General features: G+C 41.0%; 1 protein-coding gene across 9 annotated transcripts in view; it reads left to right on the top strand.

Annotated features, from left to right (window-relative positions):
* enox2 (ecto-NOX disulfide-thiol exchanger 2) overlaps positions 1–23,290 on the top strand; it is a 262,213-nt gene that overhangs the window by 190,278 nt on the left and 48,645 nt on the right. For all 9 annotated transcript variants that reach the window (XM_036575624.1, XM_036575632.1, XM_036575627.1 and 6 more), the window contains 2 exons: positions 18,518–18,724; positions 21,639–21,872. In XM_036575624.1, the coding sequence (XP_036431517.1) occupies positions 18,518–18,724; positions 21,639–21,872 (441 nt within the window). The remainder of the gene's footprint in view (positions 1–18,517; positions 18,725–21,638; positions 21,873–23,290) is intronic.

Below are 23,290 nucleotides of genomic sequence, written 5' to 3'. Positions count from 1 at the left end.
CTTCAGCCCTCATGCATTTTAAACAACACTATTGACTTGAGCATTAATGCTGACCTGAATCTGAGGCCAAATGAAAAGTCAGACATTAAGGTCTTGATCAGAATTGCTCTGCACTTCCAGAGAAAACTCTGCAGTCTGAGTATTGACTTGACATTAGGATTCTGACAGGTGATATACCATGCCGAGAGGTGGATGCCACTAGATCTGATGGGTGAGAAAGCCACCTGCCACTCAGATGGATGAATTGATTGACTACTGTGATGTTTTGGTTTTATATAGAGGCGAAGACGCGCTCTCTCTCTCTCCCTCTGTCTCTCTCTCTCTCTTCTCTGTTTCTGTCTCCCTTACTTTCCCTTTACCTCTCTTAGTCTCACTCTCTGTGTTAAAGTGCATCTTAATTTCTCCCCCCTACACACTTTCTCTCTTCCTTGTCTTTTTCTGTTTCTCTGTCTCTGTATTCCTCATTCTTAATCTATCTGTATGTTTGTCTGTTATGTAAATTTGTCTTATTAATTTCTTTAACTCTCCTTCTCTGTCTCTGTTTCTGTTTCCCTACACTCCTAAAAAAAATGGTCCTTCAGTTATTGTTTAGTAAAGGCAGTGGTTATATATACAACTGTGACAACTCAAAGAAGTATTTGATTGCATACAGTTGTATGCAAAAGTGTGGGAACCCCTGGTCACATGACATACTTTGTTGATTTTTAAAGTAACCATTTTTCTGCAAATGTTATACACCAATCAGGCATAATGTTATGACCACCTCCTTGTTTCTATGCTCGTTGTCCATTTTATCTGCTCCACTTACTATATAGGTGCACTTTGTAGTTCTACAATTACAGACTGTAGTCCATCTGTTTCTCTGCACTTTGTTAGCCCCCTTTTACCCTGTTCTTCAGTGGTCAGGACCCCCATGGACCCTCACAGAGCAGGTACTATTTGGGTGGTGGATCATTCTCAGCACTGCAGTAACACTGACGTGGTGGTGGTGTGTTAGTGTGTGTTGTGCTGGTACGAGTGGATCAGACACAGCAGTGCTGCTGGAGTTTTTAAACACTGTGTCCACTCACTGTCCACTCTATTAGACACTTCTACCTTGTCAGTCCACCTTGTAGGTGTAAAGTCAGAGACGATAGCTCATCTGCTGCTGCACAGTTTGTGTTGGTCGTCCTCTAGTCCTTCATCAGTGGTCCCAGGCCGCTGTTGGCTGGATATTTTTGGTTGGTGGACGATTCTCAGTCCTGCAGTGACAGTGAGGTGTTTAAAAACTCCAGCAGCACTGCTGTGTCTGATCCACTCAGACCAGCTCTACACACACTAACACACCACCACCACGTCAGTGTTACTGCAGTGCTTAGAATGATCCACCACCCAAATAGTACCTGCTCTGTGGGGGTCCATAGGGGTCCTGACCACTGAAGAACATGGTAAAAGGGGGCTAACAAAGTATGCAGAGCAACAGATGGACTACAGTCTGTAATTGTAGAACTACAAAGTGCTCCTATATAGTAAGTGGAGCTGATAAAATGGACAAGGAGCATAGAAACAAGGAGGTGGTCATAATGTTATGCCTGATCGGTGTACATACTTACTTCATATTTGTTGAACTTAAGTAACTGTGGCAAATGCAAAACTTTGGACACCTTGCTAAGTCATTGCTTAGTAGGGGTGGGAATCTCTAGGCACCTCACAATTCGATTCGATTACGGTTCAGAGGGCTCTGATGCGATTATAAAATGATTATCGATGCACTGTCTCACTGTCTGAGGACTTGGTACTTTTAAAACAAAGTATTTGTAATGATCTATAATGAATTTACTTGCAATATCTTTTATTAATAAATCAAATGGAAGTGATGTGGCAAGTGAACTGGAAGGCTCATTCACTGCTCTTGTTCAGAGCACATGAGACGCTGCTGCCACTCATCTGCGATGAAATGCGCAGTTACGGTGAAATAAGATCCAGTGGTAGCCCTGTTTTGCAACGTGCAGACTGCAGGTCACATAGCAATGATGCGTTATTCGCATTTATAAGCAGCGCATTTGGTTACCTGGTACGTTAAATCTGTAGCGACAGACGGTCAAACACTAAAAAGTTGCGAAGATGAACTCGCTTCTCTTTCGAATTTTCCTGTTCCACCTTAAATGGTGCCGCATTTAGGTTACATTCGGCGCCTCATTCAGAATTTAAGGTGGAACGGGAAAATTTGAACCAGAAGCTGGAGAATGAGAAGTGACTTCAGCCCCGTAAATCAGTCGAACGATGAGAGACATTTTAGAAGAAACGATTGAACTTTTGAGGAAAAGTTTCCTGAGGGAAAGGGGAGGAAAGCAGCTGAAGTCTAAAGCAGAGTAAAGTAAATCTGCGCTTTCGTTTATATTGTTTAGCTATACTAGGACATTAATACATACTGGACATTAAATGTTGTGGCTCCCAAGCTGGTTTGATTTTTGTTGAAAGGACAAAATGGCTCTTCTTAACATTTGTGTCGTGACTCCTGACCTAACCTTGCTTTTAATGCAGAGGAAGCCGGTCAGATTTCTCACTCATTCAGTTGTGTTTTTGTTATGTGCCACCAGAGACTGTCCGGGCGCTGCACTTACCCACTTCTAAGTTCTGCCTTTTACGTTCCGTCAACATTACGTTATAAATTAAATATTTAGAAAATCGATTTTTGACATTTGTGAATCGATTCAGAATCGTTCACGCCCGCATCACGATGCATCTAAGAATCTATTTTTTCCTGCACCCCTATTGCTTAGTAACACCCTTTGACAGATATCACAGCTTGCTAATGTTTTTTATAGCCAGCTAGGAGCCTTTTTTCTTGTTGTAGGATTTGTCACATACTCTACCTTGCAGAATGTTTGTAGTTCGGCAGTATTCTTGGACTGTCATGCACAGCATGTTTAAGATCTACCCACAGATTTTCTTTGATGTTCAAGTCAGGGGCCTTTCCAAAAGCTTCAGCTTGCATTTCTTGAAATAGTTCATTGTGAATTTTGAGGTGTGTTTTGGATTGTCCTGTTGTAGCAGCGAGCCACTTTTCAGTTTCAGTCTCTTGAATGAATGTGTCACATTTGCTTACAGAATTTGCTGATCGATTCTTTCTCCTACCTATACAATATTTTGTGTGCCTCTGGCTGCAAAGCATAATAGATCCATCCCCATGCTTAACAGTTATCAGGGTGTTCTTTTCATCAAATGCTACTAATTTTTTCCTCCAAACACATCTTTACCAGTTGCAGCCAAAGAGCTCCACTTTTACTTTATCAAAAGTTGGTGTTGTGAACATCATACTTGTTTCCAAAGTGCCTCTAGCTTATCTGGATGCACTTCAGATGTTGACTTTTGTGGTGAGGTTGCAGGTAAGGTTTCCATTCTGATGACTTTTCCATGCAGATAATGATTGTGTAAGCAACATTACTCAGAAGAATGGTGCACCCATGTTGTTGAGCGCTAGCTCAGGGTTTTGAAGTGTCATGGAGATCATTATGCTCTGGAATTGTCATCAGTTGAAAGTTCGTAATGACAGTTCTTGACCTGCCTAGCTAGTACTAATGAGTCAGTTAGCAGAGACTTTACAACCAGGTGTCCAAGCTTTTGCACAAGCCACTATTGCTATTTTATATTTAGTTACTTAAATATGAACTAATGCTGTATGAACGTTTGTGGAGAAACAATTTTTTTTTAAGATAATTTGCTCTGGAGGTTTGGTTTTTTGCACTTTAAAAATGTTTGCATACAGCTGTAAATGGTTCTTTGCATGGTTAAATGAGTTTTCCTTATAATGGGAAAACTTGTTTATGGTTATTTACAGAACCTTTTTTATATAGCACCTGGGTTCTGCTATTGTTATAAGTCACGGAACCTTTTTTGCTTAGAGTGTCTCTTTTTCTCTCTACAGTGTCTCTTCAGTCCTTTGTCTTTCTCTGTTTCTGTTGTGCTCTCGGTTATCCCCTCACCATTTTCTCTCACTCTGTTATACTTTCTCCATCTTTCTCTTTTTTACCACCCTCACTGTAGTGCCTTTCATCAACTCTAAATCTCTATCTTCTTAATAATATCTCTTCTTCTTCTTCTTCTTTCATTTCCCCCCTGCAGCCCTTCCATGGCCTCTGCTGATCTACATGCACAGATAGACATGGACGAGAGAAATGAAAAGGGCTGGAGGTTGTCTAGGGGTTGTAGAGGTCAAGCAGGGGCTGTAATTGAAAGGTCAATTTGTGTAGAGACTAGGGCCCTGTGGCATGTAAAATATGGCATACTGCAAGGAGAGGCTCAGAGAATGAGCTAATTACCTGAGCCAGTCTGTGTCCTTCAGCCCTCTTGTACAGAGCAGAGGAGCAGACCAAAGGACCTGCCATTCACACTGCATGCTGAACATATGAGGATACACAGCTGGAATCACCAAATACCTTTTTTAAATTTGTCTGTTTTTTTTCACTGTAGCCCAACAACAGTCTAAAAACAATATATATAGCAGGTCAGTGTCATGATAAACCCGATGAAGTGCTGACATTTACAAGATCAATGAAGACTGCGCCGTGTACTTCCCTATGAAACTGATGCATTGCCACATTATGATCATGCCAGGATGAGTGTAAGACGGATTGTGACAGACTTTCCACTTTAGTTATTCCCCACCTAATAATACATTTCCAGAGTAGTATTTTACTACTATGTTAAGAGAAACACTAGTATATTTTGATGCAAAGTACCTAATGGACCTGGCTTGTAACTCACTCACTCACATATTTGATCGTTCATGTAAATTTCACAGGCTGTAAATTCTCCACAAGGGGTGATATTAGCATTTCAATAGCTTCTGGTGCTTTGCATAAATGACACTGTGTGTCCTTATTTTGGTGAAGTTGAGGAAGAATTCTTTGTCAAGTCAGTAAAACTGAATTCTCCCAAAGGTATATAGAGAACAGCTGTTTCACAGTTCCACATCATGACCATGGCTAGATCAGTGTAGGACAGATTGTGACATAGCCCCTCCATAACATATGACTTGCTTTAGTTATTACCCACCTAATAATGCATTTCCCTAGCAGTAATGTTCTGCTGTGCTTGAGGATTTTTATTTACAAAACACCTCATGGACCTGGTATCTCACTCACATACACACTCGCATATGTGTGTTTAGCAGACGGACGATTCTCCACAAGGGGGGTTATTAGCACTCTAATAGCATTTGGTGCTATGCGTCAGTGACACCATGGGTTCTTGTTTTAGTGAAGGTGTGCTTTTAATTCGCTGTCAAGACAGTAAAACTGAATCCACCCAGGGGTGTATAGAGCTGTTGTTTCACAAGGTATTATCTCTTAATTAAAAAAAAAACATTTTGGAAGAGTGCTTCACTGCCAGTTAATGGATGAAGCTCATGTATGTCTTGTTGTCAGAATTTTTTAAGGTGAATACCTCAAACCACAGCCAAAGCCATTTCCAGTGGTTTATGTACAGAAGAGAGACTCTTTGAAGAAGCGCAGTTCATAGACTCTCTCTAGCTTTCTTTGCATAAGCACGGGGAGAGGATCTTTGTAGCATCAGCTTGAAACGTCTTTGTTGCAGAGCTGTGTCACACTCACTGCATCTTTCAGCTGCGTTGGTCTGACTGATGAGGGAGTGAAAGGGCCTTTTCACCATGCGGAGCTGCATCTATTGTGGCGAACTGCGAGCGGAGAGAGAGCTGAAGAAACGGCTGTTCATTTTCTAGGTCAGTTTGGGAGTGGCTGCAGATAGTGGTGCTTTCAGCTTTTATACACTAACTGCAGGCTATGAAGGAGGCAGAAGCCTCATGAAAGCAATACAGACACTGATGCTGCCCACTCTCACTTTGAAAATATTTTTTAATCCTGGCTAATGATACCTGGCTACAAGGACTGTAGTTGAAATTAATCTGGTTAATATCGGCACATTTACGTTTTGTTTGATGAATGCCATCCATGTTAAAGGAAAACAATAATAATGATAATAAGTAATAAAAGAATAAATAAGATTAAATCATTGTCACACAATTGCTGACAAAAACTGTATTCTTTAGCTAGTTTTGCAGTGCATAGCTTTGTATTCCTTGCTTTCTTGGCCTTTCAGACTATGATTTGTTCTCCATATTGACCTTGACCCCAACCGGTCAGGGACATGTGCTGTCCAGTGCACTTTGACCGCCCCCAGTCCCAGCCGTAGTGAGTTTGTTTTTGCTGCTTCCTGCTTTAAACCCAGGCTGCAGTGTAGTTTAAAGGAAAGCAGTCGTTGAGGGCAGCACTTTCGTCTTCAGCTGCTAGGAGCGCTTAGAAAAGCCTTCAGTCTTGCTCCCAAGGGGCTTTGAGCACTGTTGCTGTTTATGGTAGTATTTTCTTGAACTGAAGCCTTTCAGCGTCTTTTTCTGCCCCCATGTACCACTTGTTCCGTCTCTCCCTCTGTCACACCCTCATTCACCTCTGCTTTTGTCTCTTACCAAAATATGTGACACTCCACCTTTGCTGACTGACTGATATTTATGCAGTTTTCTTTAATGGTGAGTGCATTATTTTCATTAAGCCTAGAAAGTGATTCTGCCTAATTATTGGCAGTTTCTCTTAGGAATTTTAGATTTCATTAGAAATCTGTTTAATTAATCACTAATTAACCTCATTTTGATTCTGTAGCGGATATTCAGAAGTTTTACGCTGTTATGGTCTGAAATATAGCTAGTTTGCTTTGATGTGACTCTGATGTGTGATATTGATTTAATAATGATTTAATTTTTAATAAAGATTTTTTTAAATAAAATCAACCAGACATTTCATTAATCAATTAGAAACAGAAAACCTTGCAAACCTGACCTCAGCCTGCGCACATAAACAACGGATTTCTTCAGGTATATTTACTCGTATTTTGTCATTGAAAAATCTTTTCATAAACAAAATTAATCTCATAATTGCTACATTGTAAATACTCTGCATGTATCAGTGTTTGCCCAACCAGAAACTGCTGTGTGAAACCTAAACAGACCACATGACCACCCTTCTTTCAAGAAAAGAACACTGGTGTAGATGAATGCTACCTTATTATCTGTTACCTCAGCTTATGTTATTAGCCAACTCACATCAACGTATTTCACATCATACATTTTAGCTTGTGGTTGTGGTAGCAGCAACAGGAGGTCATAGACAACTTTTCTTCCATATAGCTGTACTTTGTACTAACTGCTGGACACTTTCTGTCCAGTGTGTGGTAGCCTTTAGACAGATGCAATTTCCATCGTTTGACTGACCAGTTTAGAACTAAATCATAAGACACAGCATCTACACTGCCCTCTGGTGGTGAAGTGTAGAGTTCAGATATAGCATGGTTCCTAAATAAGAGAATGTGTAACATTCAGTGAGTAGCGCTGTTGCCTCACAGCAAGAAATGAAGGACCTGGGTTCAATTCCTGGCTTTACATGCTAAATTGCCCCTAGTTTTGAGTGTGTGTGTGAATGTATATGTCTGTGTGTCTGCCCTGTGAAGGACTGGCGACCTGTCCAGGGTGTTTTCTGCCTTCCGTCCATTAACCACTGGGATAGGCTCCAGCTCCCACCATGACCCAGAAGGATAAGCGACTTAGAAAGTGTGTGTGTGTGTGTGTGTGTGTGTGTGTGTGTGTGTGACTCATCTCTAGTGTAGACCTTCACAGAGAAAGCAGGTATGTAGTACTAGCTTTCACTTCACTTAGCTCTCACACAAACAGAAGCAGACAGAATAGCAAGCATCCATACTGTATCTTTCATTGAATGCGTTGTTATTATCAGGAGTCTCTGCTGTTATAGTTGCAAAACCTGGCCTGACAGCAGCTGTGATTAAAGGTCCCTTGATCTTTTACATCTGCCCAGTATGTTCCCAGCATCTTATCCTTAGTAGGAACGTTAAGTACCAATGCAACTGGAAAGAAATGGGCATTAACATTGTAGCCACCCAAGTCAAAATCACTAAGCAACACCTCTTAACACAACAACAGAAAGAAGTGCCTGATAATTCACACTGAGAAAAGCATCACTAAATCACTAAGCAACACCTTTTAACAATTCACGCTGACTAATAAAAAGCAGCAATTAAAAAAAAAAAATTCTTTATGGAGAAGTATGACATTCCTCTCCCCACTCCATGGGGGTCCAAATAACTTCAGAGTTTGTTAGTTAGCTGTCTAGTTAGCTTTTGGAGAAGTGTTGTAAGTCTCTTGTACTCATCTTTGATTACTAGCTTCTGTAAATGACTAATGAAATGTTTATCAACATTTCATTAGTCATTTACAGAACATAAGAGGATATCAAAGCTGACTTAATATGATTGCTTTCCTTTATCACCCCTTTGTAACATCACAAACAGGTGACGCATCTTCAGGAAAACAGGAAAGTCAGTTACATTAGCATGTCTTTGGAAAATATGCTCTGAATTCACAGAGTGGATAGTGTTATCATGTGTCAGTACAATTCTGATTCAACACACAATGAAAATGTAAAAGTAAGCCATCAAAACTTCATGTTCTACCAACTATGTCAGACTGGTGTTCTACAGGCTATGGCATTGGGAAGCAGCAAGTCAATTTTGCACATATGCATAATGGCACACTCCTTTTTTTCAGGCACCATAGCCGTCCCTGCAGCTGTGGATGCTTAAAATCCTTAGTGTCTCCCACCCTGCTGCTCCCTGCAGCCTTTGTCAAGCTCTGCTCCATTTCCACCTACCCACTGGCATCCCTCTGATGTTAATCAGTGGCTGAGCGCCCCTGTGGCCCCCTGTCCTGTCTGAAATCTAGCCTGTGAAGGAGCGCGTAGCAGGACACAGCCAGCGTGGCTAATATCATGCATTTCCTGCCTCAGGACTGGACACCTGCGGCTGTTCTTCTCTCTTGCAAGGAATCCAGTGAATCAGAATCCGTCCCTCTGTCCTGTCATCATCGGGGCAGGCTGCATATGCTGCCTTTCACAGGCTTGTGACCCACGGCCTGCCCTGCCTCTGTGCCTCAGAATGACCTTTGTGTCCAACACAGGCCTTTCTCTCTCTCCCTCCTTCTTTCTGTCTCATATCTTTTCCTTTCTCTCTCTATCTCTTGCTTGCAGAAAAGGGTCTGTGTCACTCTATATTTGTGTCTAAAAGCCTCAGTGTGCTAAAACTGCTGCCATTTGGCCTGTTTCCTCACCACCTCCAGACAGTAGAATGCATGCGCCAAACATCCGTATGAGCTGTATAAGCATAGGACTGGGTGATGAAACAAAAATTATACAAATTTTTGATACTGAAAAAGCACATTTAAAATATTTTCAGTAAAAAGATTATAGCTATTATAGTGTTCTGTTCCGTGATCTGATATTAGCAACAATGGCTTGAACTTTAAACAGTTGCTAGTTCGGTACAGTAGGTGATGGTCCAATGAGTGGCTTTACTCACTAGACAGGGAGGGAGAATAGGTCTAGCTGGTCACTTGTAATAGCCACGTGACAGTTAGCTGTTTTTACATGGCAAGCAACAAACCACAGCCCTCTCCACCCCTCCCCACTGCTCATATGAGTGGTCTCCACAAAGGTTTTCATATGGCAGGTGTGAACCGTTGTGACTGGCACACAGGCATAGTTATCGCTCATCCGGCCTAGCACTATTTTAAACACAGAAATATAACAAAAACACAAAACATTAAAAGCAGACATAAAAATAAATATCAAAAGCAGACAGCTACCGGCTTAGGGTGAGGCGTTTCATTGCCTTACGCTGGTACGATCCTCACTAGCAACCACATGTGTTGAAAATTCCGAGGCAGACAGGCGTGTGCTCGCGATGGTTTCTCACAGTCAAGTTCACTTATCACACCATCGCTGCTTGCCTAGCTTTCGTTACTTATTAATATCAAAAAGATATGGAAGAACATTGGTAGGATATTTGGTCATGCTACCCGGCCTTAAGCTTGCACTGTTCCCATGCCGCCCTTTAACCTTACAAACACAGCATGTAGCTCAAACTACGTGCTGGAAGGTACGATATCACAATATCCCAGTCTCAGGGAACAGGTAGGAGCATGAGGCTAATCATCGAACCGCACCAGAAAGGGTGATAAAATGGCAGAAATGGGCGGGTAGTGGCGTTTCATACTGCGCTGCCTCCCAGGGGAAAGCCTGTTATATGTGTTTGTGATCACGGCAGGCTTCAGAGGCCTCGCTGGAGATAACGTTCTGCTTCCTGCACTAAAGAAGGACAATACACAGCAGGTAGCTGCCATGGCACTGAGTGATCACCGGCTTTCCAGCAGACAGCACCACTTACCTACTGTCTCCCTGCTGATGTGGTTCTCATGTGTGAGAGAGAGGGCCAAACTTTCATATACACGTGGCCTCCTGCACACGCGTTCACACACCTGGCAACTGCACTCAGGCCTCCTGTGAGTGGGTGATCGAGTGTGCATAGCTGGGACTGGAGCGTGTCAGAGGTCCACTAGATGTTTTTTTAATTAAATTATAATCTGTGTTGGTAAGGAAATTTGCCAAAAAAATCCACAAACCGCGAAAAATGTATTCCTAGACTGTCTCTCATGTTGTCTCACTTAAGTCCAGTGCACACTGACCAAGCATTCTCCAACAGACACTGACAATATGTATGATAGTTGTCAGTCTCTACAATGTTCAACCTCACTTCACACTGTTCTTGAACATTCTCCACCATTTACACTGTTCTAGAGTCTATTCGCACTGTTCTAGAATGTTCTCCTTCATTTAAACCATTCATTTAAATGTTCTCCCCTCTTTCTGCTTTTCTAGAATGTTCTCCTCCATTCTAAAATGTTCTAAAACATTCAAAATATTCTAAGCTGTTCTAGAATGTTCTGCCAGTTCTCATCATTGTACAATGTTCTCTCTCCATTCAGACTCTTTTAGAATGTCCTTTTTCCAATCAAACATTTCTAAAATGTTTTCCCTCCATTTACACTGTTCTGAAATGTTCTCCCTCCTCTCGCATGGTTCTAGAATGTTCTCCCTCCGTTCACACTGTTCTAGAATGCTCCCCTCCATTTAAACTGTTCCAGAATGTTTTCCCCTGTTCAAACAGTTCTAGAATGTTCTGTCTCTTTTCACATTGTTCTAAAATATTCTCATACTATTCACACTGTTCTAGAATGTTCTCCCTCCATACACACTTTTCTAGAATGTTCTTCCTCATTTACACATTCCTAAAATGTTCCCCCTCGTTCATACTGTTCTAAAATACTCTGCCCCATTCACACTGGTTAATTTGCATTGTTAGCTCATATTCTGGAACAGCATAAAGTCAGCTGCTAACATTAGAATGTTAGTATTTGTTGATAAATGCTGGATGCGTGTGTTTTGTCCTTTAGTGATTAAAATTACAGTTCACCTTCCCAAACCAGTTCCTTCAAACAGTCCATTTCAGTTCAGTTGAATGTCCGATTCAGTAATTCATCAGATTGAACGTGAGGCATGATCATTATTTTTTGTTCATGTCAGAGCTTCGCTTAAGATCAGCATCTAAAAGTAGGCTCAAACTGTTCAGTCACTCGACTACCCCAAAAGAGCTACACAGCTAACAACATCACATCATACAGTGTGAGTCTGTGCTGTTTCAGGATAGGTTTGTTATTTTACTCCGATATTTGATCCAGCATTTCTGCTAATAACAGCCCTGGTATCAGATTGGTACCAGTTCTAGCTGTAGCATGCATCACCTTAGACATGTTCAAATAAAAACATCTGTACAGGGATGGATTGGAGTGTGGCAGGTACTCAGAAGTCACAGCTGGGCTGCTGTAACACAGGTTAGCTATGGACTCGACCGTCTGCTTCTAGTCTTCTTTTACTGTAGATCTGAGGAAGGAGCGTTTGATTTGAGCCAGTGCTGGAGCATTTACTTTGTGCTGGAGTATATAAGTTTGAGTAAATAAAAGCAGGAAGTCACATCTGTGTGTGTGTGTGTGTGTGTGTGTCTGTGTGTCTTTTAGAGAGAGCACGTCTGCTTCCTCACCCTGTCAGATATGCTGCTCTCACGTCACACTTCTGTTTCTCACTCTTCTCTTCTCGCTGCGTGCTGGCTGTCATTGCCGCCAAGCGGCTGTCATGTCCCTGCTTTAAAATAGAGTTGGTTGTTTATTTGTTTGTGAGTGTGGAGGAGGTCTGAGGTCTCTCTATGTATGGGGGGTCTGGAGCCTGTGTATATGTGTCGGTGTGTGTTTGTTTTCATACATTTTTGGGGCAAAAAAAAAACGACTTTGATATTGCAAAATGTGTATGTTTATATATATATATATATGTATATTTGTGTTTGGCCTAAGCTTAGGCCCTGATGATACTCCATGGTGACCTTTGGCTCCAGAGCATCCTATTCTATTGGCAATACTTTTCAATAAAGAGTATACACACATATGTACGTAGATAATATGGCAAGATATTGTTACAATTAGGTTTGTACATATACAATACTGTGCAAAAGTCACCCTTCATTTCTTTAATTTCCAGTCAAAACAGCGATTGAGTACAAGTTATTAATTTTTTGGCATAAGGAAAAAAGCAGAAAACATACAGTTGTATGCAAAAATCAGAGACCATCCTTTCATTAGCAACTTCCATTCAAAATGTCCATTAAGTATAAGTTATTTAGTTTTCAGCATCGGGATAAAAAGAAAAAAAAATTCAAATGACACATAAACCTTAACAACTAAATATAACAGTTTCCAGTCTTTTCAGTAGACTTGCCTTGAGTTTTTCAAAAAAAACTGCAGGGATATTTTTCCACATTTCCGAAGTTCAGTTGGTTGGTAGAAGTTGGTTACATTTTCTGCTTCTCACAATCCAAATAATCCCCATTTAATCCCTAATTTTGGTGTTCTGGTGCAAATGTTTTTCCTGTTTGTCTGTTTCTTCTTCTCAGTGATGGCTTCTTGACAGCTACACATCCTTTCAGACTCATAGTGTTGAGTTGTCTTCTCACAGTGTAAGGAGCGTGGAGGCTGATTTTCTCCTATTTTTCAAAGATAAAAATGCTGTATATCTGATGGTGACAATTCTGGTGGTCTACTAGGACTTGCACAGGTGTTGGGAGCCCTGTTTTCTGTTTTAATATTTTTTCAGAAAAATGGTTTTGGAAACCCCTTTTCACTTATTTTCCTTTGGCTTTCCCCTTCGTTATGCAAGTGGATTATCTTATGGCTAATCTCCTTAGAAATATCAAATGAATAATGTGCTTTTACCGTTTTGACTGTGAATGAAATAAATAATAATAAATAAAAAGATGTTTTATGCAATACAGTAGACTTTTGCACAGTACTGGATTATACAAATAAGACATACATATGACCTCCACAAACTTACACTGTGTACGTACAAACTTGTACGTGTGCTTGCTCTGTGTTCTGCATCTGAGACACCTGGGGCTGTGTCTTCATTTGGACTGATTAGCATCAGGCCCATTAATGAGCACCTGTGTGCGTTTGATTGACAACACTGAGTCGGGAAATAATACATTTTGATTTCCTAGCCACGTTAGAGAGATGCTAGCTATTGAAGGCATTCTCATTACTCTGCTCCTTCACCACCTGAACAGTTCCACTGTATGTGTGGTGTGCGGTGCCGTGCCGTGTGTGATTTTCACGCTGCTTTGTGTTGAACCAGACCACCTGCTGGGTCATGAAAGTCTCACGGAAATGAAAGAATATGCTCTCACGCTTAGTCTTATCAGACTGTGCTTTCATACAAGAGCCAATGCTGATAGTGTTCATAAAAACACAGTTACATTTGTAGCGAACTGTATCAGTAGCCTCAACAAAGAGGTTGTTTAAAAGCCTCTTTATAGTATTGTTATAGGCTTTTTAGATGCAAAGCTCCTCATGGACCTCGCTTTAAACTCGGTTAGCTGGCTCATGTTCATACACCCCTGCCACCTCTCGGTAAAATGTTATTGGTTGGAAAATACATGCTGTTGAAAGACTTTAATGATTTTTTTTTTATGAACGTTATAATCCTCAATGGTAAAATATTATTTCTGCACCCCTACCACTATTCTCTTTTTAGACTCTCCCTTGTGAGTCTTTGTGATTAATACAGTTGCACTGCGGCTACCATGCGCAGTGTCTCATGTTTTCTTCAGTGCTAAATGACTGTTCAACAAAGCAAGTATTTGGTCACAGGTTTAGCAAATATAAACCCTACTTATTCTTGCTGTATATTCAGAAATAAAAGGCAGTGGGTCCTGTTTTCCTAAAGCAACGCACAGCATTCTGTGCCTTTCCTGCTCCATCTTCATGCCCACACATCCATCCATATGTGTCCACAAAGGGTTAGATTAGGTAGAATAGAAAAAGGAAGGTGTGGTTATTAAAATCCTGAACAAATTAACGTATGCTTTCATTTCAACATTGAACGAAGTAGGGAAAGCCACTGTGAACACTACACAGCAAAGGAGACTGAGCCGCACTTTGCGAGGTGCAAGCCCAGCCAGACATGAGCAAATATTTGCCTCATTCTCATCGCAATAATGTATTCCATTACTCTGTTAAACTACAGCAAATTGGGTGGAGACGGACTATCCACCAGAAATGAATAGTCAAAATCGAGTTTGTGTGATGCAGTAAAAGACAGTAGAAGTAGCCAGTCTGTCTTAAATTGTTTTATGCAACTCAGAAACACAATGAATCATGAGGTTTGCATACTGTGAGGTTTACACTTCTTATACCCCCTCCTTATATACATATAAGCTAGATAGGGCTCATTCCATATAAGCTTTCATATAAGCTGAAACATAACTGTCTGTAAACATATCCATCTACTAACATAGTCATTTTGTTTTCACTTTTAGGTGGAATTGCCAAATTATGCAATTATTGCACTGGGTTTAGACTTTGTGCTGAGCTTATATGTTCTCCACAGGGTTGAAATTGTAAAGTTCCACTAGTGTTTCACTTAATTAAATCATTGAGATTGAGTGGTTTGATGTGAATTGGATCATAGTGGAGAAGCATACAGAGTTGGATCTCTTTACAGTGTTAAAGATAGGAACCAGGGCTTGACAGTGCAAACATAACTATTTTATTTACTATCCAAAATGACTAGTGAACCTACAGGTCTTCTCAGTTTTATGAATAATGTTGATAATGGTAAAATAAAGGTAAATTGGTCAGTTTGCCTTACAAGGCCCTGCCATGAATAGGTCTTAAAAATGTTTTAGGCCAAACTCTTATCTCAACACTATCATAAAACAACATCTTGTTTTTGTAACTACTTCATGTAATATGCATTTAATGTTTTGGATGTCTGCAATGAACAATTCTGACTCCATGAGATTGTCTAGAATGAAGCATTTCACATCACAGCAGTCCGAATGACTTTGTTTACATCTTAAAAGTTGAATTGTGCAAAAAATGTCCACAAAAATGCACCCTAACACCCCGCCTAACGCGCCATCCTTTACACAAATTCAGTTTTGGTGCACTAACCCCTCTGTCCTTGCTCACTTTGCATTACCCAAATTACTGAAATGCAATATCCTGTAGCAACAATGAATCCCAGTATATTGCAGTGACAGTCTTTGCGCACCCATGAAAATGGGGCCCTCTGTCTTCATCAAAGCACAAACCACTATATGTATATTTATTACTAGATCATGTGGCCTGTAGAATCACAGTTCCACCACAGACATTTTGCCTCTGTTTATTTTGAGTCTGTTTGATGCCATTGAGAATTCTATGGCCCACATAAGTGTTACTATTGAGCCAGTAGAGTAGACTGTCTTGTTAACAAATAATTTCTTGCCTGCGTGAAGCTGAAATATCACACCCTTTTGCGTTAAATCCACAATCGGAATTTGACCTTTCCTTTTATCACGCTGTGGGTCTGTATAGTCTAGTTCCTGGGCTTCATCATATTAATAGGTGAAGAGTTGGCATTTGGTCAAATGCCTGGCGAAGCTGCCCTTTGATAAAGCTATGGCTGTGTTTACCACCCAGTTTCATGTTAGGAGATAAAAGGCAGCAACTGACCTTAGGCAATGTATCAGGCAGGCAGGGGCTTCATCATTAAGAGAGATGCAGCAATAAACAGGAATTAGTCTAATCTGGTTGATGATGAATGGTGTGTGTTAACCCAGCACGTTGCCAGCAATGGGTGGACACCAGAAACTAATCTATTTACAGTGACTGGCCTAGAGTCAAGCACGCTGGCCTTGTGCTCTCTCAGAGTCCAATGTGGACCCCCAGTCAGACATGCACTCTAACCCCAGCAGGGTACGCTGCATAACTAGAGCTTAACACAGTGTTTCTCAGCCCCAGTGCTGGGGGCATGTGCGGTACACAGTGTAGTGTCGCTCCCCTGCTCTAAACGCCTAATTCAACTCATTCACTTTTATCGTAAAGCCTTTAATGTGATTTTGCCATCACAAGGACCATTCGGACAAGATTAGCGTGCTCGGCGAGGTGGGTAGTGTAATTTTACCACAGGACATCTGTAATGTTTATGTCTGATTCACAAAGGACACATAATCCCAGCATAAATCACAGATACGAGTAGCTACACAAAAAAAGCTTCCACATGCCAATTCTTCAGCTGCTCGCAAGTGGAAAACATTTAATTTAACCATAATTTAATTTCCCCTAACCTTGTTGTCATAGCTGTCTAGAATAGATACACTGTCTCATTAGCTTGGTAATTCACAACTAACATTCAACATCAGCACATAAAATCAAATTTCTTTTTTACGTTTTAATATTGCAAGTCGTACACTCAAGTTGCATATCAGTTTGATTTAAATATGTACACAAGTAAATACTTCAATGACTGCCTTCAAATTTAAGAAAAGATGTGAAAACACCTTTTAAATGTTCCCTCAAAGGCACAACATGGTCTTCAGGTCCAACTGTGTACCTTAAATGAGTTTCAATGGTGTACTTCATTCACTTTATCAGGTGAAGGGGGCATTTTTTCTTTCTTTGTTTTGTTTTTTTCATAAACAAGGCAGGGCGTATAGAGTCAGCATAACTAAAAAATATCACTACAATGGAATATGGTATGATAGCGTTCTTTACCTAAAGATTGTGTCAGTGACAGTGTTCGTGCCATTAAAGGCCCTGTTTTTCTGAGAGTATAAAATGTTGTATGTTTACTGATGCAGGAGTCCATCAAAATACTAATATGGAGGATTTGTACAGGACTAAAATAACTGAGAAACACTGATAAACAATAATTACATCACCGCACCTTTCCATCCATGTAAAACGAATGCCATTCGAATAGTACTTAAGCTTTCTTTAATATGATGTGTACACTGGAACAAAAAGTCGTTCTTCAGGTCCCATGGCGCAACACTCAACAGCAGGACCTTACACAGGACTACATAAAGTGTGGATACATACAAGTGATACAAGTGATAAACAAGTGCAGAATATACAGTAAATATGCAGAACAATAAATACACAAGACAATGACAAAGACACAAAGACAATTAGCAGAACAGTAAACATACATGACAGATGCCCATGGCACTAGCTATACAGACTAAATATTAAAAATAAAGAATTAAGAATAAAGAATTTAAAGTGCAGTTGTGCAGTGATGGTTTAGGGGTGGATGATCAGTCTGATCATTGTTACATTCTGTAATTACACAAATAAAACACGAACAAAAACCGTACTGTCACCATACTGGATTATCCTGTTTTACCATATACTCTCATAAGAAGACTCCTGGGAGACTCCTGTACTGCACATGTGATTGTTTCAAAGTTAATTATAAAGCTCTCCAGGAGTTAAATCAGGTGTTAAAGGAGAGACGGCTCTTAACACTTCAGTGTGGAGGTCCCTCAGGACCATAACTGGCAACCGCTGCCTTATTGTATCACACTACAGTCAGCTCATTAATCTAGATGCAGCATCTAGCTATGTTCCTGCAAAGCATAATATATCTGCTTTAAAAAGCATGGCAGCAGGCCAGTTTTACATGTGCAGCCTTGTATATTTCTACGAACACATATACACACAACCGTGACACACTCTACGCTCATTTGATTACTCACCTCCAGCCTGGTAGTCTCCGCTAATTCTGTTTCTCTGAATTAAAATTCAGGATTTTGGCTTTGTTAGCGCAGTGAACCTTGAGGGGTTAGTAAACATGTACCAAATTAGGGTAAACTAGGGAGCCTGCACTGGATTGTTAAGCAGTCATTTTAATGTCCTCTTTCTCTGTTTCTTGATGCTTGTTTTGTTTTCATGTGTTATGATCTGAAAGAAAAGACTAATCAGTCTAATAAAGGTTTTCAAGGCTTTGGTTAATTAACTTATCCTTTCTGAATGTTTTCATATCACTTGTGTTTGTTTTGCCTTTTTTTAATGAATTGATTTTTTTTTTTTAATTGTTATCTCATTCTTGTTTGACACATAGTCAATAACAGACCTGCTGCAGTCATTTCAAATGGATACAGAGAGGGTTGCTTTTTTAATAACTGGACAAAGAGAAGTCCTGAACTTGAAGTTGTAAATAAATTCCCTCCATCTGCTCATGTTTCACAGACCTGCCGCCTCCGGCCACACGGGAGAGACCCCCTGGATGTAAGACGGTGTTTGTGGGGGGTTTGCCTGAGAATGCCACTGAGCAACTCATCATGGAGGTGTTCGAGCAGTGTGGCGCTATCAGCGCCATCCGCATGAGCAAGAAAAACTTCTGCCACATCCGCTTTGCTGAGGAACACACCGTCGACAAGGCCCTCTTCCTGTCTGGTACGTATTCAAGAAAGCCTTCTCCTGTTTCGCACCCACTAATTTTCTTGGTCTATTAGTGTTTTACGCCATATTTTTCTCATTTACAAACAGAAATAACCCCACTCTCTCGGTGCAAAGTGCAGAGTGCTGTCTTATTCTTGGATTAAAGTCATGCTGTAGAAGGGGATTCCATATGCAATAGGGCCCAAACCATATGAATTTTGTGCAAGGTTCCAATACTGATTTCTGGGGGATGAAAATAAACAATATCAGCCAATATAAATTTCAACAGTTTTATTTAAATGGCACCTTTTATAAACTCAAGGTTCCCTGAACATTTAAGGTTTTCTGTACAAAGCAAATCCATCCAATACATTGCTGGGCTGAAGTAGTGAGTGGCTGATATTGGGCTCCCCAGTGGCACATTTGTCTAAGGTTTTGCTCTGTTGTCAGGAAACCTAGGTTGCCAATATTGGCCACTATCATAACCAATTTTATGAATAATTGTTATTATTTTTATTGTTTGATTATTATTATTATTGTTGTTGTTGTTTTAAAACCAGCAGCGACTAGACAAGTCCCACAAACAACACCAATATTTATTATTTTGTTACTCTTTAATTCTAATGCATTTTGGCCTTTGACACTAACATGACTTGCGTTCATACCCTGGTGATGGAAAATAATGCTTGTTTTTCCAAAATGACACCTTTACCCTAGTATGTAAATGTGAATAGGAGGAGAAAACATTACGTCCTGCCACTGGTGCCATGTCCTTTACATAAGTGCAATTTAGAATAATTTCGTTTAACCTTTTATCTAATGGAAATTGGGCCAGTACGTCTGTAAGCCCTTCACTCTGCTTGACTTGATGGATTGATGGTGCTTTAATGAGGGAGGAGGGACTTGGTGCTATCCTTCTGGAGAGCTTCGGAGAGGGCGGAGGCTGACACTCGCGCCCGTCCAAGAGCCCCTGACACCGGAGGTCAACGAGCAGACGGGCACGCGTGCACACTGCAATAGATTTCAGCCCCATGGCGCTGCATACAAATCAGCCTGCAAATCGCAAATGCTGCATGACCCACACTAGCCCAGTGCTGTTATCCTGACTTATCTCCTCTTCCAAGTCTCTGGTCTGTGGTCACATCTCTTTGTATGCAAACTTCGGTACATATATCCCGGGCTCATGAAGCGCATGCCGCTCCAATAATACCCGCTGCATTATTTACACTTCTCTGAGTGTTGCAGTCTCAGTGGAGAGGTGGTGAGCGAGCGCTTCTCTTTTGTGAGATTGGAGCCGCGCCCCATATATTGTGTGGGCCTCCTGACGGAGCTCTGCAGGCCTTTCCATAAATAATGCCGCTCATTTCTAACGCAGAACACACCGTATAAAATATTTAGTGACGTCTGGGGGCTATAAAGCAGAAAGGGAGAGGTGGAAGTAAACTGCAAAAGCCCCGACTCCTTTCCGGTGGCACGGCCAATCTGTGACCACGCTCTATCTCACCAGATACCCTCTGCATGAAAGATCTCTTTCTCCACTCCAGGTGCACCGGGCTCATAAACAAATGCATAATTCACTGTCGTCTTCCATGTGCACCGTTCAGCCTCTTGTCTGTTTCGGTTTTCTTCTTGCTATCCTATGTTCTGAGTAAACACAATGAGAAAGTAGCACTGTATGTGTCTGTAGATCTTTTTTTTCATGGACAGCTCTGCCCTTGACTGCTCATCTGCCTCTTGGTGCTCTTGGTCCTCCCCCGTGCCCTGACTTTTTCCCCTTGAGTGCATTTCCTGTGCGTTTTCTTATTTCACTTGCAATTAGCAAATTAGCATGTGTTCACTTCAGAACTGCAAACACAGATTAAAAGTAATGAGCATACACCAGAGGGGAGGAAAGCGCGCATGTGTAGAGTCTGGAGGCGGGAGCAGAGAGTTTATGTGAATGTGTGGTGTTTGGCCATTGTCACCACTGTGGAGCCTTGGATATGAATCACTATTCAGAGCAGCGCGGCTCTTTTTTCACCATAGCCTGAAGGTGCAGCTGTAGCCGAGTGAAAAGCAGATTAAAAATCAGCATGTATTTATAGCACGGAGGAGACAGCCGGACGGACATAGCTTTTCCCCCATCCAGATGCTCTTAGGAATAAATGCACAGGTGTTAGATAAGACGCATTTGTTTGTTTGTTTGTTTGTTTCTCAATTCAGCCTGAACAGGCCGGACGTTCCTAAGAAATGCTCGAGCTCATCACATTATGCTTTCTCAACCGAAAGAGAAAGTTTAGCACTTTAGTTTCACTGTGCCAAATTAATTTGTCACTGGCTTGTCGCTTTGCTCTTTAGATTTTATGTTAGTTTTTTTTTCACTGATTATGAAATTTTGTTGGTGTAATTGGCTTCCTGGTATCTTTATCTGAGAAGTAAGAATCCAGTTTCCTTTTACATATGAGTTTCAACTCTGTTGACCCCCCCTAAAACCCTAAGGGTCTGTTTGTGGCCCACACTTTAATTATTCCTTTTAGGCTTGCAAGCCAGGCTTCTGCCTTTTGTCTTGTGAGTGTCTTGTGAGTTTTGTCCCGTAACAAGGTGAAGAACTGCCTTCTTTGACAGGAGTGGGCCATTTGACTGACGTGCAAAATAGCCAGCCACAGACCAGTGTTTTTGTGTGGCGTAGAGGGCAGATTTTCATAACAGGGCTACAAGAAAAACAAACCGGTGGAAAATATATTGGTATGCTTTGGTAAACACGTTACTACACTACTTATAACTTCAGCATAGATAGGTGGGGCTAAAATGCTGTAAACTGTCCTGGAATTGTTGCACTTATGGTATTGGTTGAAACCTGTTAAAAGAGGATACGCCTGGTCCGATTTCTGTCACGAAAATAGATGTTTTCACCTTTGCCCTCACAAACCTCCCCTTCTCTTCTGTCCAGGATATAGGATCAGGCTCGGCTCCAGCACAGATAAGAAGGATACGGGGCGACTGCATGTGGACTACGCCCAGGCCAGAGACGACCTGTATGAGTGGGAGTGCAAACAGCGAATGCTGGCTCGTGAGGAGAGGCACCGGCGCAGGATCGAGGAGGACCGCCTTCGCCCCCCATCACCACCCCCCATAGTTCACTACTCAGAGCACGAATGCAGCCAGCTCGGAGAAAAGATCAAAGGTGAGACCCTCATCCTTTTCATGTCTCCGTGGAATGCTGTGGGATTCTTAGTTGTATATACTTTTTCCTTGTTTGTTTAATTGTTATTTCATGTCTTGCACACTTTCCTGAAGCATTTGCAGAGATTTATTTAGAGGGTATGTTACAGTTGGCTGAGTATAAATGCTGTTTGTGTCTTTGAGTTTGAAGCACCATGCTGCTAAATAGAAAGCGCCGTCTGTTGTAGTGTCGAAATGACAACCCACTGTCTGTGGAGACGGAATGAAAGAGAACAGGACAGGAAGCAAAAGATTTTGCATTGGAGTAATTTAAGTTTGGAGATGAAGGTACAAGAAAAATGATGCTTTGCCCAGCAAATTATGTTATTTTTCTGGTCACACATAATACAGTTTAGCTAATAACAGCTTATCACTGTGTGCTGGTAGAAACGTTCACCCCTTTTCTCTTACAGTGCGTAGAACAACATTGTTTATTTAGTCATTGCGTCTCTTTAAACCTTTTTCAGTACTGCCACCTTGCCAAATCTCTAACCTGCTATCTCACACTTAGCTGTGACATTTCAATTGCCCTGGTAATGAATCTTGGCCACTTCTCATTCACTGGGGTTCTGGAGGGATAATTTGAAAATGGCTTGCTTGCACCCATTTTTGAAATGTCTTTGATACAGTGAGTTTTTTCTTTCCTTTTATTCAAGCTCAAGCTTTGTTTATGGCTGCTGAAAGAAATAACCTGCTGCATAACAATGTTTCAGTTGTTGTGGGTGAACACTGCCACTGCCAATATATTGGCAGGTGTATTTCATTATAAGATCATGATGATCAACAACAGGCTAGCATTATATTCTTCCACTAGTTTCAATACAAAAAAAGGATTTGCTTATTGGTCCAGTATTAGCCAGGCAGCTCATTACCCAGCATGCTTGTAAAAATAAATCATTCTATTAATATTGACTGCAGCCACAGGAATTCATCTTTATGACACATTGATTCAATCTGGAAGGTGGTGATGGATTATTAATGCAAATCATTAGACAGAGCTTTGTGACTCTCAGTGGTCAGGACAGACGTAAATAAATCAAGATGCTCCTGCAGTGCAATCTCACTCAAGTCGTTTGAGCAACACCTCGTTCCACTGTGAAAGCAGACTGCTCTTCACTCAGCCTCTCTTTGTAGTGTGTGTGTGAGAGAGAGTATTTGCATTTGTTAATGAGCACTTACATTGATATTTGTGCTCACTTGCATTTGTAGGGGTGTGTATGAAAATATTCACATAAGTGTGTGCATGCTTGAACTGATACGCCTGCAAGTGTGCATTCAATTGTGTGCACTAGTCCTGTCACAATCGTGAAATTTTAGCTAACAATTCATTGCCTTAAAAATAATTCAATCATGAGTTTAGTTGTCCTTTTTTGTTCATCA

The sequence above is a fragment of the Colossoma macropomum genome, unplaced genomic scaffold, assembly GCF_904425465.1.
Source record: "Colossoma macropomum unplaced genomic scaffold, Colossoma_macropomum, whole genome shotgun sequence".
NCBI classification, from domain to species: domain Eukaryota; kingdom Metazoa; phylum Chordata; class Actinopteri; order Characiformes; family Serrasalmidae; genus Colossoma; species Colossoma macropomum.
The sequence above is the reverse complement of the archived record's forward strand: the minus strand, read 5'-3'. Positions and strand labels throughout refer to the sequence as shown.